The sequence below is a fragment of the Chrysemys picta genome, chromosome 1, assembly GCF_011386835.1.
Source record: "Chrysemys picta bellii isolate R12L10 chromosome 1, ASM1138683v2, whole genome shotgun sequence".
NCBI lineage: Eukaryota > Metazoa > Chordata > Testudines > Emydidae > Chrysemys > Chrysemys picta.
Window position 1 is genome coordinate 56,487,976 of NC_088791.1, and position 16,555 is coordinate 56,504,530.

General features: G+C 37.6%; 1 protein-coding gene across 5 annotated transcripts in view; it reads right to left on the reverse strand.

Annotated features, from left to right (window-relative positions):
• ADAMTS20 (ADAM metallopeptidase with thrombospondin type 1 motif 20) overlaps positions 1–16,555 on the reverse strand; it is a 185,196-nt gene that overhangs the window by 57,491 nt on the left and 111,150 nt on the right. For 4 of the 5 annotated variants that reach the window (XR_010590518.1, XM_065557469.1, XM_065557456.1 and 1 more), the window contains 9 exons: positions 15,497–15,707; positions 13,635–13,799; positions 12,758–12,922; positions 9,891–10,013; positions 7,640–7,741; positions 6,294–6,458; positions 5,758–6,057; positions 5,247–5,408; positions 2,764–2,940 (listed from right to left, as the gene is read on the reverse strand). Coding sequence is in view for 4 of the 5 variants with exons in the window: in XM_065557469.1 (XP_065413541.1) it covers positions 2,764–2,940; positions 5,247–5,408; positions 5,758–6,057; positions 6,294–6,458; positions 7,640–7,741; positions 9,891–10,013; positions 12,758–12,922; positions 13,635–13,799; positions 15,497–15,707 (1,570 nt within the window). In the remaining variant the exon portion in view is untranslated. The remainder of the gene's footprint in view (positions 1–2,763; positions 2,941–5,246; positions 5,409–5,757; positions 6,058–6,293; positions 6,459–7,639; positions 7,742–9,890; positions 10,014–12,757; positions 12,923–13,634; positions 13,800–15,496; positions 15,708–16,555) is intronic. The other variant, XM_065557482.1, reaches the window with a different exon arrangement.

The following is a 16,555-nucleotide window of genomic DNA, read 5'->3' on the forward strand; positions in this document are numbered from 1 at the left end:
TACTCTTTTTATTCAAGCACGGAATTTCTATCCATAGAGATTCTGTGGTACATTTTGATTCATTTCAGATTTTTACTATATACAACTTTACGCATTCTTTCACATATAGTTCCACTCCCCCACCAGTGTGACCTATCATCGTTTCATCATGTTTCTGTGATGCCTATTATATCAATATTCTCATTTAACACCAGGCACTCAAGTTCACCCATCTTAATATTTAGACTTCTACTATTTATATAAAAGCACTCATATAATTTGTCAATATTTAGTTGTCTTCTTTCATGTGATGTAACTGAAAGGGACCCTTTTTTGTCTGACTGTTTCATTTTCAGTTCCTACCTGTACTCCATCAACTTCTATCTTCTTCTCTTTACTAGGATACAGATAACTCACAATTTTATATAAAATGTATAATGTGCTCTTATCCAGACTCACACTTGTTATCCTATAACATTTTTATTTAAGAATGTAGAACTAGATTCTACCTAGTTCCCACAGAGCCTTTAAGGGGGCAGGAGAGAGGAATGGAAGGGGCAAGGTGAAGATAAGGCAGAATCAAAGAGCTCTGGAGATTACAGGGTGGCTACCAGACACTCATCCAAGGTTGCCCAGCACTACAAAATGGCACATGGAAGGCAGAGTCCTGGCTTTTCCCAACTCTTCCATACACACTGGTCAGCAGAACCAGTGAGGTGGGAGTGAAGAAATATTCTAAGTGTATCAATTTGCAGAGAGCACACCACAATGCACCGGGGAGCTCAGAGTAGAAGCTTTCTGCTTCTGAGACAGAACTCCTCTGGTGCTCCTCCAGGGCTCTGCAACTTTGCACCACTCTAAGGGTTGTGCCAAAACCACACAATCTAGCCCTTAGTGATCAATAATTCCAGACAATGTGCATTCATCTAAGCCCTACTTAAAAGGTGATTTGAAATATTTTTTTTAAATGTTCATTATAGTATTATGTGCTGAATACTCCTAATAGTAAGGTTAAGAAACATAGTCAACACATGTAGCATTTGAATATACTTTCATCTTAGCTCCCCCTACTGGTTTTGATGACCAGCTCCCTCTCGGAGTGACACCCAATATGCAACATGCTGGTGATGTCAACATCACCACAGAACCCCACTAGGGCATGGAGTCAAGAGAGGGTCAAATAAAGGTCCCTACTGGGTGCTAAAAGGTGCCATTTTAAACCATATGGCTTAGTTTTGAAAGATATAAAATGCACTTTATATCACTTGGGATATAAAATAATATGAAAATCTTTGCAAAACTACATCACATATGGTTTAATTAAAAGGGCATTTACCTGGACCCCACTTCCTCAACAGACTGGCTGTATGCTCCACCAGGTTACCATCCCACTTATGACTGTGAGGGCACCCACATATTACAGTGCAATCTGCAGCATCACTCAGAGAACAAACTGGCAGTAAGTGATTTCAGGAGATGGGAAAGGAATAAACATTGAGCTTATCGTCAGTGATAATGCTGAAAGTTCTGCTTATCCTTTCAGCATGTAATTCTACAGTTAAACAAAAAAAACCAAAAGCATATATTAGTAAGTGTTTGCAAGTCACCAGTTAACATTTGGCAAATGGCTAAACAAGATTTGCTTAACAGACATACAGGCACCACCACAAGACTGAAACTCTGATTGCACAGTGGAAGAAAGAGATACTATTATAAATTACTAATTAAAACATCTATTTCAATTTATATTTGTACCAAATTTAGGTTATAAAATTAGATTATTTAAAAATATTTTAAAATTGAAATCTGAAGTTCACTTAATACAATATTTCCACATTCTTTGATCAAAAACACCAAATTAAATCAGCTTGTTAATATAAGTAATGTTTAACAGAATTGTGATCCTGGTCCTGCTCCCAATGAAGAGAATGGGATTTTTGCCACTGACTTCAGTGGAGCTGGATCCAGGCCCTATGGTGGTTGCCATTGATCTCTTTACAATTTTTGCACGTTGTCTAATAAATATTACTGTGGCATTCACAGCATAGGGAATACTACCTAGTCCCTTAGCATAGGGTCTACTGTGATTATTTCAGTAATGTATATTATCTGCAAGTGGGAACTGTACAGATTTTAATGGTGATCACTGTATTTGTTTTTACATAATAATAGACAGTGACATATAGATAGGAGCTCTATGATAATTACTTATACAATTATACAGACACCTTTAATTAGTCATTGTTATATTCACAAATGTAAACCTTTATACACAATTATACATAAAATGCAGAGTACAGTACTGACTGATTACAGGGAAAACAAAATATACATGTGTGTGAGATACATCTAAGTATTAAATGTATCTTTGATTAGAATGTTATGCATTAGATATCTACATGCAAATATAGATATAAATATTTAGATAATACTATAGTACAAATTACAGTATTTATTTTAAATTTAAAATCGCAAATTGATTCCTCCTCCTGTAGAACAGAATAAACTGTTAACCAGCACTATAATCCAGGATGAACAGCAACCACATTTAAAATGTTTCTTATGATTGTTTACATCCTGCTGCCAGACAAGTCAATGGAAGTTTTCCATTTAATTAAATGGGAGCAGTAGCAGATGCTTAATAAAGCTACAATGGGTACATTTCACACACAGTTTTATCTCCCTGTGATCAAACAAAAATACTATATATAATTTATGAGACAGAGAGAGAGAGAGAAAGGGAAAGAGAGAAAAAGAAGGAGGAAATAGTGAATACTATCGTACCGATTTCCATGGTCCCCGTTGCCATGAAACATCTCCAGGGCAAGAATGCACATTACATTGTGCCATATTAGGTGGCTTGTCTAGAATTTCACAGCTTTGATCATTCAACATTTGGCCATTAGGAAGCTGACAAATCACTAATCTTGTCTTTATTCCATCTCCACATGTATGAGTACACTAAAAAAAATAAAAAAGATATAGTTCAGGGGTCTCATCAACAGTCTTCATATGCCAAACAGATATTTGCATAATCAGTAAACTGTTATTACTATTTAAGATTTTTATTGTGCTACTGCCTAGATGCCTCAGGCAAAAATCTTCGTTCCATTTACTAGGTACTCCACCCATACATAACGAAAAGGCAGTTTGTGCCCTAAAGAGCTTACAAAACTACATTTTTATATTTAATTAACATTTGTCTACAAAAGACAAGAAGATAGAAAACAGTCTGCTCCTTCAGGCAGAAGTGAACACTAGTGTGAGAGAAAAAAATTAAGAGAAACTAGTAAGTCTTCAGGGTTAGCACCCAGAGTCAGTGTAGCATGTACCCCTTTTTCTGTGATAAGGGCAAATGGAAATTGGGCATGAAACTAAGTTTCCTGCTTGAACAAGAGATCCCCCAGGAACACGGGGCAACAAAGTACACTACCCATCCTGATGTTCATATTCTGATTCTTAAAGGCCATTTGTTTTGTAGACATAGGTGTCTCCTGATATACATACTACATATTTATTTTTTCAAATTTAAAGTTATTGTTTTGTAGAACAGAAACAAAAAGAGAGAAACAAACTTTAGCCAGAAGTTCTGTCAAATGTTACATGTACTGCTAAAACAAATGGAAAAGCTAGTTTAGGGTTACCATATGTCCGGTTTTTCCCGGACATGTCCGGCTTTTCGGCAATCCGGGGGGAATTGCCAAAAAGCCGAACATGTCCGGGAAAAATACCGGCTGGATCACTTGATAAGCTGTGTGCAAGCAAATGATATGCATTTTAATATGGCCAAATGTAAAATCCTACATCTAAGCACAAAGAATGTAGGTCATTCTTACAAAATGGGGGATTCTCTCCTGGGAAGCAATGACTCTGAAAATGACCTGTGGTCAAAAGGGCTAACCCAATCCTTGGATGTATAAACAGAGAATATCAAGTAGAAGTAGGGAGGTTATATTAACTCTGTATTTGGCACTAGTGCAGCTGCTAGTGGAATACTATGTCCAGTTCTGGTGTCCACAATCCAAGAAAGATTTTGACAAATTGGAGAGGGTTTAGAGAAGAGCCACATGAATGATTAAAAGATTGGAAAACATACTTTATAGTGAATCAAAGAGCTCAATCTGTTTATCTTAACAAAGAGAAGATTAAGGGTTGACTTGATTACAGTCTATAAGTAGCTACTTGAGGAACAGAAATTTGATAATAGAGGGCTCTTTAGTTTAATCAGAAAAAGGTATAACCAGATCTAATGTCTGGAAATTGAAACTAGACAAATTAAGACTAAAAACAAGGTGCACATTTTTAACAGCGAGGATAATTAACCATTGGAACAATTTACGAAGGGTCGTGATGGATTCTCCATCACTGGACATTTTTAAATGAAGATAGGATGTTTTTTCTAAAAGATATGCTCTAGTTCAAATAGGAGATAATTTAAGGAAGTCCTATGGCCCACAATATACAGTTGGCCAGACTAGATGATCACAAGGTCCCTTCTGGCTTTACAATCTATTAATCTTTTATTTCACTTTCTTGTATTTTCTTATGGTGGCTGTTAGACCAGGAGTTTTCAAACTGGGGGTAGTGACCCCTCCGGGAGTTGCGAGGTTATTATGTGGGGGGTCGCGAGCCGTCAGCCTCCACCCCCAAACCCTGCTTCTCCTCCAGCATTTATAATAGAGTTAAATATAAAAAAATGTGTATTTAATTTATAAGGGGGGGGTCGCACTCAGAGGCTTGCTGTGTGAAAGGGGTCACCAATGCAGAAGTTTGAGAACCACTGTGTTAGACAATGATTTTTGGAGTAAACCCTTATCCCACCCAAATCATCTTTTTAGAAAAGAAAATAATCTTAAATCTCTCCTGGTTCAAGACACTACTAAAGTGGAGCATTGAATTAAGGAAATTTTACAACTCCTAATTAGACTAATGAATAATTGCCATGTGTCAGGCAGCATGACAAAGCTATAACCACTAGCAAGTCCGCACTGGTCTACTGCTTAAAGATATGGTGACCAGAAACAACACCCCCTTTTATAGGCAATCTATATCACAAAGGCTGGATTAATCATTGAACAAATAAATGGCTTATTCATTGTGAAGAGAGTGGTAGATAAAAACTGTTTGAGTTTGAAAATGTTTGATCCTTTTTAGACTAGTAAAAAAGATTTTCTCTTGCATACATACGTAAATAATTATTTTACCTTTTTTAAAAAAATGCTCAAAAGGTTCACAATTTTTTTTTAAAAATTGTGAAATAATCTTACTTCTCCCCAGTTCCCATAGTTCCATCGTGGACAGGGTCCAGAATCACAGTGCCTTGACTCTGGGGGCTTTGTTGCCTCATCACAATGACTAGCACTTATTCCATCCACATCTTGACACACTACAACACGACGTTGGAATCCACCTGCACAAGTACTAGAGCACTAGTAAAACAAAAGGCAAATATACATCTTTGTTAGTTGTGTAAGCACTGCAATGTGAAATATATTGCTTAAATGAATTTGAAAATAAGAAATTTGGAAATTGGCACTGAACTATAAATTAAAAAAACCCCAAAAAACAATGTTGTAAAGGTTCTAAACATTCTACATTTTAAAAATCAAAATAAATTGTTTTTGATTAAACATATTAAAATATTGCTTTTAAAATAAAAATGTATATTTAAGCTTACCAAATAGGTAGTGTACTACAACATCATTTTCAGAAATGTTAAAAAAGAAAACTCTAATGCATGCAGAATGATGAACATAGTAAATACATTAGTTTGCTTACTGCTCCCCATGGTCCTGTTCTCCACTGGTTTCCTCCTACAGAAGGATGGCTCCATTGATTTACATTATCTTGTGGGTGATGGCCCCTGTGTATTGGAGGGTAATCTAGTTCTGGAACATGGCTTGGATGATCATGTATTTTAGGAATATGACGATAAACTGGCAGGCATGGAGGCATGTTACACTCTTGCTCGTTGGAAGGACGGCTTTCGGGATCACAGTAATTCTCATCAATTTGTTGATGGTAGTTGACACAGACAACTTGTCTTTTTGTTATTCCATTATCACATGTAACTGTGCACTGACCAAAAATTAACCCAACACTTGTGATACAACATAACATCAAAAAACAATAACTAAAGATATTCATATTTACTTTTGAAATTAATAAAAGTATAATTAATTTTTTCAGGGCACAGACAGTCTCTTCATACACCTCTACACAGCACTTAGCACAATGAAGACCCAATTCTAATCAGAGCCTTTGGGCACTAACTAATATAAATATGCAACAACAACAATAAAATCAATACTTACGGGTGACCAATTTCCAGCTTGCCACTCTCCACATGAACTAAAACAGTTTGAAATCTCAGCTGGTCTGGGTAAGTGTGTACAGAATGATTCATCAGCAACTCCACCATGAGCATCCCTACAACTCACATAGCGAGCACGGTTCCCTTTTCCACAAGATACAGAGCACTATGAAGCAGAACAATATATGTTGATCATATTTTATTAGATCAAAAAATCCAAAATTAACTTGCAAACGTAAGCATATTTAGTACTAACATGATTTAATATAGGTTTTAATCCATAAATTAAACACAAAGAGCCAGATTCCAACCTCAATTATACTGATATAAATCCAGAGTAACTCTTCAAGTAACCCAAGATGTGTATTTGTCTCAGCCTGTATCACCTTTCTTGGCCTCTCTCCATGGTGAATAGCTCCCTTTAAGGTGAAGTCTTGTGAGCAACTGCTAGTGGGGAAGCCCTGACAGTGTGGCTCTAATGGAGCTCTGCTTTCGGGGAATGAGGGGTGGAGTACTGCTGGATTGGCCTGACATGCACGGCTCACAGAATGGCTATGGGGTTTGGATGTGCAACTTTACCTGTTTCACATGAGTGTACGCGTTAAGATGTAGTCTTCAAAATATATGATTGCATTATCACATAATTATTATTATTATTTTCTACAGTTTAGATGCCTATAGGTAGCATCTTCCTATACTTTTCAATTATTTTATTGAGACTAATTTTATTGACATAACGATAAAGTATATTTAGGGCCTGATTTATAACATCATTACTCCGTTTTTGACACCAGCATAAATCTATCAAGTCCTCCCTGATGTGTTCATATCTCAAAAACTGTCCATAAATTGTGTCAAAGGCATTTTGAGTAGGCATTATCTCAATCCGGTCTCAATTTCAGTACACTTTGCACTACACACATAAATTAGACATGCATGCATGTCTCAGTTATACACCTTATGAACTTACACAAAATATACAGGATCAGTGCATCTTTTCAAATGTTCATATCTCAGATAAATCAAAGCCAATTTTTAACAGAGTACTCAAAGACACTTCTTTTCAATGAAGTTTATTTACATGCAAAATTACAACTTTAACCCCACCACTATTCAACAGTACAGCTGTTTAAACCAGAGGCATCAATAATCCTTTTATAATGGGAAAAAATTATATTTTCACTCTCCCGATGCTTAAAAACTGGTGAATCACTTTTGCACAAACAACCCCCAAAAGTTCATCTTTTCAGACCAAAAGATCAAATTTAAGTTCTAAGCACTGAAAAATGGGACAGAATGGGAACTTTCTAAACTATATAATTACGTCCACTGTAATATATTACATACTGGGGTCCATGATCCATATCTCCACTGAGTCACCTTCCCTATGACAGGAAGCGATGTTGTCCATAATTTTGTGGTTTCTGGACAAGGAGGCATTTCACAGTCCTGTGCAAAAAAGGATAATGTAAACTTTAAAACACATTTTTCAGAACTGCAAAAAGCAAAGCAAATCACCATTATATTATGGTAACACTATTTTTCAGTAATAGTGTTCTCTACTTTTCCATAGCCTTATTCAATGGTGTTTAAAAGAACAGTTTTTACCCCATACTTATTATGGTTTTTCAATATATGTTGTCCACACAGATTCCACTTTTGAGGATAGATTCATAAAGGGACTTAGGGGCCTAAGTACCAGATTTAGGCACCATTAGTATTCTCAAAACCCCCATTCAGCTGCTGTCTAAGTTTTTGCAGTACAAGTTCCCTAGGTGCCTATTTCTCTGCCTTATTGGCATCTGGGTGCCTAAGCCACAGTGTGATCCACGAACTAGGGAAAGATAGGCGCTAACTCATCCATCGGGCTTGATCTGGTAGGCATGCTCACCTAACTCCATACAAAACAGCCAGGAGAAGGAGCTTCATTATAATTTTTAGCCTAGCTGTGAGGGTAATCACACAGGATGTGGGAGACCACCAGCTCAAGTCCACACTCTGCCTGATGAGAAAAGATTTGAATAAGGAGTTGCTACCTCTCAGGTAAGTGCCCTAACTACAAGCCTATGGGATATTCTGGTGCAGGTTTCCTTCAATTCTCCTGCTGAAGCTGTTGCAATTTGGATAAATTATTAAATAGTCATTGGGCCTGAAAGAGAGAAGGAGAATAACTCCATAGCTGGTGGGTAGAGCATTCTCCTGGGAGGTGGGAGACCCAGGATCTAGTCCTCCTGCTCCAATGACTCTTGTACAGAGGGGAGGGGGAAAACGTATCTCTACGCAGTCCTTAGTCTGCAGATTTTTGTTTTGTTTATTTTGAGCCCATGGGCAAAAACAACTTATGTAAGGCTAATAATGAATTAACAATGAATTAATAATGAAGTAACTAGCAGTAACTACTCCAACCTATAGAACTGTATCAGCTAACTTGCTCAGACGAAGGAAGGCAGACACGATCTATCTCACAACCATGGGCGATAAGAAGAAACCGAGTATGAGTTGTGGCTGCCCTGTACTTTATGCCCTCAGCTACAGGGCACAGGCATGGCCTCCGCAGACACTGCTATTCAGAAGAATCTGATCTCCTGTGTATGTAGTGCATCTGCACCAACAGTTGAATCTGTGGGGACAATCACTTGAAGCAACAGCTTTATTTTCACATTTCAATCAATTATTACATGCTTATATATTTGCAAGGCTTGTTTAAGTACTCCTCTTCTGGAGCAGCCTGATCCCCAACAGCAGTCAAATTCACTCGCTGCTTCCTCTTAAATAACTCTTTCGCCAACGTTACAACCAATGGGCCCTGTGTTCTTTGTGTTCCTTGGGCTGATAATTGGACTCAGCCCTAGGTGCTTGCTGGTGTTCTGGAGCTGTACCGGGTACTTAATATGTGGTTCCTCCACCCAGTAGCTGGATGTACATATGAATACACAACCCCTATGGACTCCAGAACATTTGCATTATATTATTAAAAGGAATCAAAGATCAATTGAGCATAACAAACAAACAAACACTTTATTAGGGGAAAGGATAGGATTAAATTAAAAGAAAGGGAAGGATAGGAATCCAGAATAAAAGGAAAGGGCAGGGAACCAAGTTATACCGGCTTATACAACTAAAATATATTAACCTCAGAGATTCCTCCCTCAAGTAGTCATATCCCCCCTCTATTAACTAAACATGATCAGAATCCCACAACAGAGTCGGCCCCCAGCCTGCATGTGGTCAGCCTATGCATATTGCTCCAGGCACTGGAGCGTTTTAGTATTAATCAAAGGTTCTTTTGACTGTCTGCAAAACTCTGGCCAGTCCCAGGCATGTGCAGGCTAGTCAGGGAGTGGTTGGCTGTCCAGGAATGTCAGTCATGCTCCTGCCCTATAACGCCTCTTCTCTTGCTCAGCCTCCACTATCCAGATTTGAAGTACACAATATGGACACTTAGTTTCAGTATAATAGTCCCAGCCTCTAGGCTACTGGGAGATACTTCTCTGAAGCCCCCCACCCCCATGGCAATGAGGCTACATTTATATAATTGGGTTTATTTGAATAAAAAAAACAAATAATTGTTTGCTTAAAGTGCATTTGTTTGACTTACTTGACTGTCTCTAGGGCGGGTAGCAGCATTGCACTCTCTGTCATCCTCTAAAATAACTCCATAAGTGCCAGTCACACATTTGACTGCACGCATTTGGTATCCACGTCCACATGTCACAGCACACTGTCAAAGACAAAAATTTTAGTTGCTTCCAATAGTTTAAAACTTGGTCATCATTTTAAAATGTTGATACAATTTCTACTTTTAAACAACAACCATGTAACAAGAACAGGAACATAATAATCTAGAAATATTTTTTTTGCACAGTCCTTTTTTAAATTTAAATGTATTCTCTCTCTAAAAATATTCTAATGATAATTTAACTTTAATATTGAATAATAATTCTGAATAACTACTGCGCAGGAGCTAATTTACATGCTTAATTACCATACCAATAATTGTATTAAACATATCTACGAATGAAAAGTTATACATAACTTGCCATTTTATGCACAATTAGCATTATTTAATCTACTTTCAGGGAACTGCATGTCTAAAACTCTGAAAATCAGACCCTCATTGTACAGCAATTGGCCTGCTCACTTTACTCTGCTTATTAGCCTTCAAAAATGTTTAACAACTATGGTTAATGCAAATACAGTACATTTATTTCCCTTATAACCATCTTTATCCACAATCATGTCCCCTCCAAACATTGCTCAAGTCACAGGAAGTGCCCCTTTCATATCCCACTGGATATCAAACCTCAACCATCCAACCCCAACCTCTCTCTCTAGGACAAAAAAGAAAAACAGCTGTGTTAGAAGAATATGCAAAAACACCCTTTCTGCTTCTCTAATCCTGATAACATCCAGGCTTCAGATTACTCCAGACATAAATCAGACCAGCCCTCAGGATGCTCCAATTTACACAGGCAGCCAACAGCTCCAGAGGCCACTACAGCACGCAGAGACTGCAAGACACAGGGATGTCTCCTGGTCATTTAAAAGCCACAATGGAGATATGCTACCCCAAGCATACCCCACAGGAATCTTCCAGGGCTGGCTATGCTGGCCTTAGGCAGAGTGACCATACGCTGTGGTTTTTCATATAGTGTCCCAAGAAATTACCCAGGGATCATATCAAAACATTTGGGTTTTTATAGCTTCAAAATTTTTGTTTAAGATGCATTGTACACCAGGCAGATTAACTTTCTGTTACTAGGATCAAACAGTCCAGTGAAACAAGCTTCCAGTGTGATAAACATTGTAGGGAATGAAGTGAAAAGTCAAATCAGTGTAGATCAGTGGTGTGCAACCTGCGGCCTGCAGGCTGCACGCAGCCCGTCAGGGTAATCTGCTGGCGGGCCGTGAGACAGTTTGTTTATATTGACCGTCCTCAGGCATCACCTTCCACAGTTCCCAGTGGCTGTGGTTCGCCGTTTCCAGCCAATGGGAGCTGCGGGAAGCGGCGCAGATTACACGTGCGGCCCGCGGGCTGCAGGATGCCCACCACTGGTGTAGATGCTATGAAAGCTGTTCTTTTGCTCAAAGTTAATGTTAATGACCCTTCTTCATTATACATGACCCTTCTTCATTTCTTACGTTATCAGAAAAAATCCTGTATTCTAAGAAATATGTACATATTGTTAAGTATCAGAGGGGTAGCCATGTTAGTCTGGATCTGTAAAAGCAGCAAAGAGTCCTGTGGCACCTTATAGACTAACAGACGTATTGGAGCATGAGCTTTCGTGGGTGAAATTCACCCACAAAAGCTCATGCTCCAATATGTCTGTTAGTCTGTAAGGTGCCACAGCACATATTGTTGTTAAATTAGAAGTTGGCAGTAAAAATTGCAGTTTATGAGTAGCTGCCAATGCATGGAATTTGGAGTAATGAGGATGGAGAGTTTTGTTTTGTTGTTATTACACGGATTTCTTATTTGGTAAATTTCTTGTTGGTGTTGTATCAGAAATGCCAAGTATAGCAATTACTTACATGGAAAAGAAATATTATGAAAGTATTTAATGGATTTTTAGCTCATTTTAATGCAATTTAGCAGCTGGAAATGAAGAGAAGCCAGTACTGGTGACAGATCATTAGCAATTGTTCCACAGACTCCCAGCACTACACTAAATTTGAGGAATTCTGCCTTCGATGGAGAGAGATTAGATAGATTAAAAGTTTTACAGAAGTGAAAAGTATAGATTAAGAATGTGCTTATAGGCCTCTTCTCTGCAAGGTCTCTGCATCTCACAGGTAAAAGAAATATTATCATATGATGTTCAGCTCCCTAGATACAAGTTCTCACTGAATATTAGAGACTTCTTCTGAATAACCTGAAAACAATGCTGGCTTGATTATTCAGATGGGACTCCATCAAATTAAGGACCCTTCTTCTGAACTATTTTTCAACTACTTTACCAGAAATATCCCTCTTTCAAACGAATACATCCTATTTTGGAATTTTGCAGTATATCGGATATATACCAGATATATGCCTTTAGAAACAAAGCACACACTGCTGAATTGTAAATACACTTATTTTAATTAAAATAAATAAGATGAGCATTTTTCCTAAAGATTATATGTTAGATTAAGCAGCTGGAGATTCTTAACAGTATCATTAGCTTAACATATATAGTCTTATATTTTAAATCAAGGATGCCCCTAAAAGTGCATATTTGTCTAGAAATGACTGGCTGGACATTTACCACCAATATGACTGCTCTGGGAATTGAATCTACTTTCATTCATTTTGGGTTAGCAACACTTTTTACTCAACACACGTAAAACATGCTGAGGTGTGACAGAATCTTACAACCTTAGCAATTATATTCCAACAGAAAATATTTTAAAACTTTGCTGTTGCATGATCATTCAAAAGTTTGGAATAGATGAAAAAAGCAAAAATGCTTATGTACTCACTGATCCCCATGGTCCTACTTGCCAAGATGCACATTCATGAAGTTCACATGATCTTACTGATTCTGGTCTAGAGTTTGGATTACAGAAGTTCTCTCTCAGTTTTTCATCATTCAGGTGACACCATACTTGCCGATGCCTCATTCCCTTCCCACATGTCACAGGACACTACAGAGTGATAACATTACATTTGTCAGCTGATAAAAAGTATGAAATATAAATTTATAGATTCACCTTTTCCAATCATTTGTTGGACTTCAGTTAATATACAGCTAATCACAAAAACATTTTTATAGTTTAATACAACCAATTCTTTATTTTCTTGTTTTCTAACCAGTTCCCAGTTCAAGGATATACCAGTCCAATGATCTATAAACATTTCCCCAGCTATAAAAATGTGAATACAAATTAGAGTTCATTTATTCATTAATATTAAAGTATTATAAAACGTATACTTATCATAAATTATGAAAAAACATATGTCATAACTTCCAGAGTAAACATGCTTAGCCCACTCACAATTCAGAGAAAGCCAGTATAATCTACATGAAAATATAAACAATAATGTGCTTTGCTTGACTTCTTAGTTTGTATTACTTCAGAAAAATTAGTGGTAAGATATTAGATAAAATCCCTGTAAGAACCCTCACAGTCTTCCAATAACATTTCCGTGAAAAACTGAATTACAAGACATCAAGCAAGCTATCTGGAGAGCTTTGCAAAATTCTAGCATTAGAATATGCTATATTTAATTTACAATGAAAATAACTAGTAATACCAAAACTGTGAACATTTAAAAAGTACTGCTTACATTTAAAGTAATTTTAAAAGTAGTATAATAATATCAAAGGAGCCTGAAGTTTTGCGTGATTAGTGTTACCTCACTCCAATCACTAGTAGCCCAGTTTGGACATAAAAACTCATTACAGTTCTGTGTTACAATCCTTGGAAGCTCATGGCATTCTCTATCAGCTAGCCGACGACCAAAGTTGTTCATACAAAAAGCTTCTCTCGTTCTTATGCCTCTCTCACAGCTCCTGGAACACTGTAATATAGAAAAAAGTAAAACAGAGCACAAGAAATGTACTGTAACAAAGACCAATTCAAGCTACATTAAAAATAGATCTATTTGGCCAAATTCATCCCTGGTGTAACTCTATAGATGTTAAATAAATATCTCAGAGATAAATTCGTTACTTTGCTGTTTAGCTCTATGATATAGTTCATAAACTAACATTAAGGCTGCAATTTTATACCTTATTTTCTATAAAATACATTTAAAACTTTATAGTAATAGAAAGCAATTTAAATTACAAAATAAAGCACTTCCAAGTTAGGAAATGCCAGATTTAGGATTGCATCCATCCTGTGTATTGAACGATGCAGGGATTCTGTGGAAAAAATAGTATATGATCATGCAATTAAAGACTGTAACATAATGCATATACACAAGGAGGTAGAATTTAGTTGATTGGACAACCTTAATTCTGGCATTTCCTAACTTTCAAGTGCATGACTTTGCCATCTAAATAATTTTCTTTAAACATAATTTTGTGTGTAATTTCCTAAGTATTTTTAAAAAGTGAAAAGTTAAAAAAAATGCTCTTATATATGAGTATAACAACACCCCTGCCACTCTACATCATCAGCAGGGTTTGCATACTGAACGTTCAGCATTGCTATATCACAAACTGTTAGCACTTGAGCTACAAAACTAATTACATTAGCTGGCAGAAGGAGAAGGCTGTTATCCCAGAGGATGAAATAAGTCACTGATGTAATGTGGTAGGTCTTTTTTCCTTCTTGTTTTCTAACCAATGCCCAATTCAAGGCTATACCAGTCCAATGATCCATTAGCATTTCTCCAGCAACAAAAATGTGAATATAAATGAGAGTTCATTTATTCATAATGTTAAGGTATCATTCATACTAAAGGAGTTATTGGAGGAGCCTAGCCCAGGATAGATCTAGGGAGTTCTCAGGGGAGGCTGGCTTGGTCTGGCTCTCTCTCGGCTCTCTCTCCAGAGGAAGGGAGCAGCACCTGCCCTCGGGGATGGGGAGGATGGGTTTCTGAAGCCATGTGCTGGGTCCAGAGGGGTTACAGATGAAGATCAGCCCAACTCTTTCCCCACCCCCACTCCCACCTGCACTGGGAGCTGGAGGAGCTCTTGCCCTTTGTAATGCCTGCATAGAGGAGGATCTGATGCTGGGGCTATGTAATATGTTCATGGGGGTATGGATTAGGAAGACTCTAGCACTACAGCTGCTCTGGCAGCTCCCAGTTGTTCCCAACGTAGTTTGTGCTGGTGCTTTGAGGATGTGGTCGTGTTCAGTGATTTGGCATCCTGCCAAAATTTTCCTAAAGAATGAAAGCAAGAGAAGCAAAATGGCAATTTTAAAACCATTTATAACTCAACTAAACCGGAATGGAAATGTAGCTGGGACAAAGAAAACGCTCTTCTCTCTGCTGAATTTCAAAGGCCAGCATCAAACAATAGAGGTGTTAGAGCTTGTATAAAAAAAGTTTCAATAATCTTTTATAATAGAAAGTGTTAGGAAACCTAAATATAGGGTTTGCGACCAACTCCCCTATAACAACTCAGATTTTCCAAAGGAATTTTTCTTTCAGTTATTTAAATAGAGAAAATCAGAGCAAATTACTACCAGAAAAAAAACAAAATCTAGTATGAGCACTAATCAGAAGAACTGCAATTATACAATCACAAGGGTTTGAATTTGTACCTCTGACCATTCTGTGTAGTGCCAGCTTGTTAACAGACAGTCACCATGACAGGGTTCTCTGATTGGTGGTTTCTGCTGATCAGCGCAGTATTTATCATCCACTGGAACACTCAGTCCTTTTGAAACAGAGTACTTCATGCAGTGGATGTCTAAAGACCGATACCCTGGGCCACACCGTGATGTGCACTCACTTTTGCCAATATTATGCCACCTACAAGTATAAACTGTTATATAAAACTAAATATATTTTAAAAAATACAATGTAAATGCATTAAACACTTAGATACTATAGTGAGAAATGCAGTATAAAATTGATTTTAGGCAATAGATTAAATAAATTGAAAGTGAACATAAGGATTGAAATTTTCAAAACTGTCATGGGGATTTAAGCACATATAAATGGAGAGTTTGTCTACACAGCATTTTGGAGCGAGCGGGAATCAGTCTCCCAGCCCAGTTTGACAGACTCCGGATATCAGGGCTTGTACTAGTGCTCTCAAAATAGCTGCACAGACAGCGCTTTACACGTTGCGGCTCGGGCTGGAGCTCAGGCACTGAAGCCTAGTGGGAAGGAGGCCATCTGAGCTCGAATCCAGCCAAAGCCACAACGTCAAAGTGCTCTCTATACAGTTATTTTTAGAGCACTAGTATGAGCCCTGCTAGCCCAGGTCTATTGACCCAGACTGAGAGGCTCACTACTGCTTGCTCCAAAATGCTGCATTACCCTGAAAGACTTAACAGAACTTGTGTCTAAATCCCTTGGGTGATTTTGAAAATCTCAATGAGTGATTCTAATCCTGCATCCTTTGAATACTGCAACCTGGGCATTCCTGGTGCACCAGCAATAGAAGACTGGGCCCCAAAGGAGTTCCTAGTGAGAGTATAATTCTTGCTGAAATTCAGTAAAGATGCTGGGGAGGTGAAATTCACCCCCCTCAACTAAGAACCAAAATAAATACAATAATTCTTCTCTTAGTTTCACAAGTATAAATTCAGAGTGTGACTCCATGCAATCAACTCATTTTCTTTTATTAAAAAGCTGGAAGCTCACCTATGTAT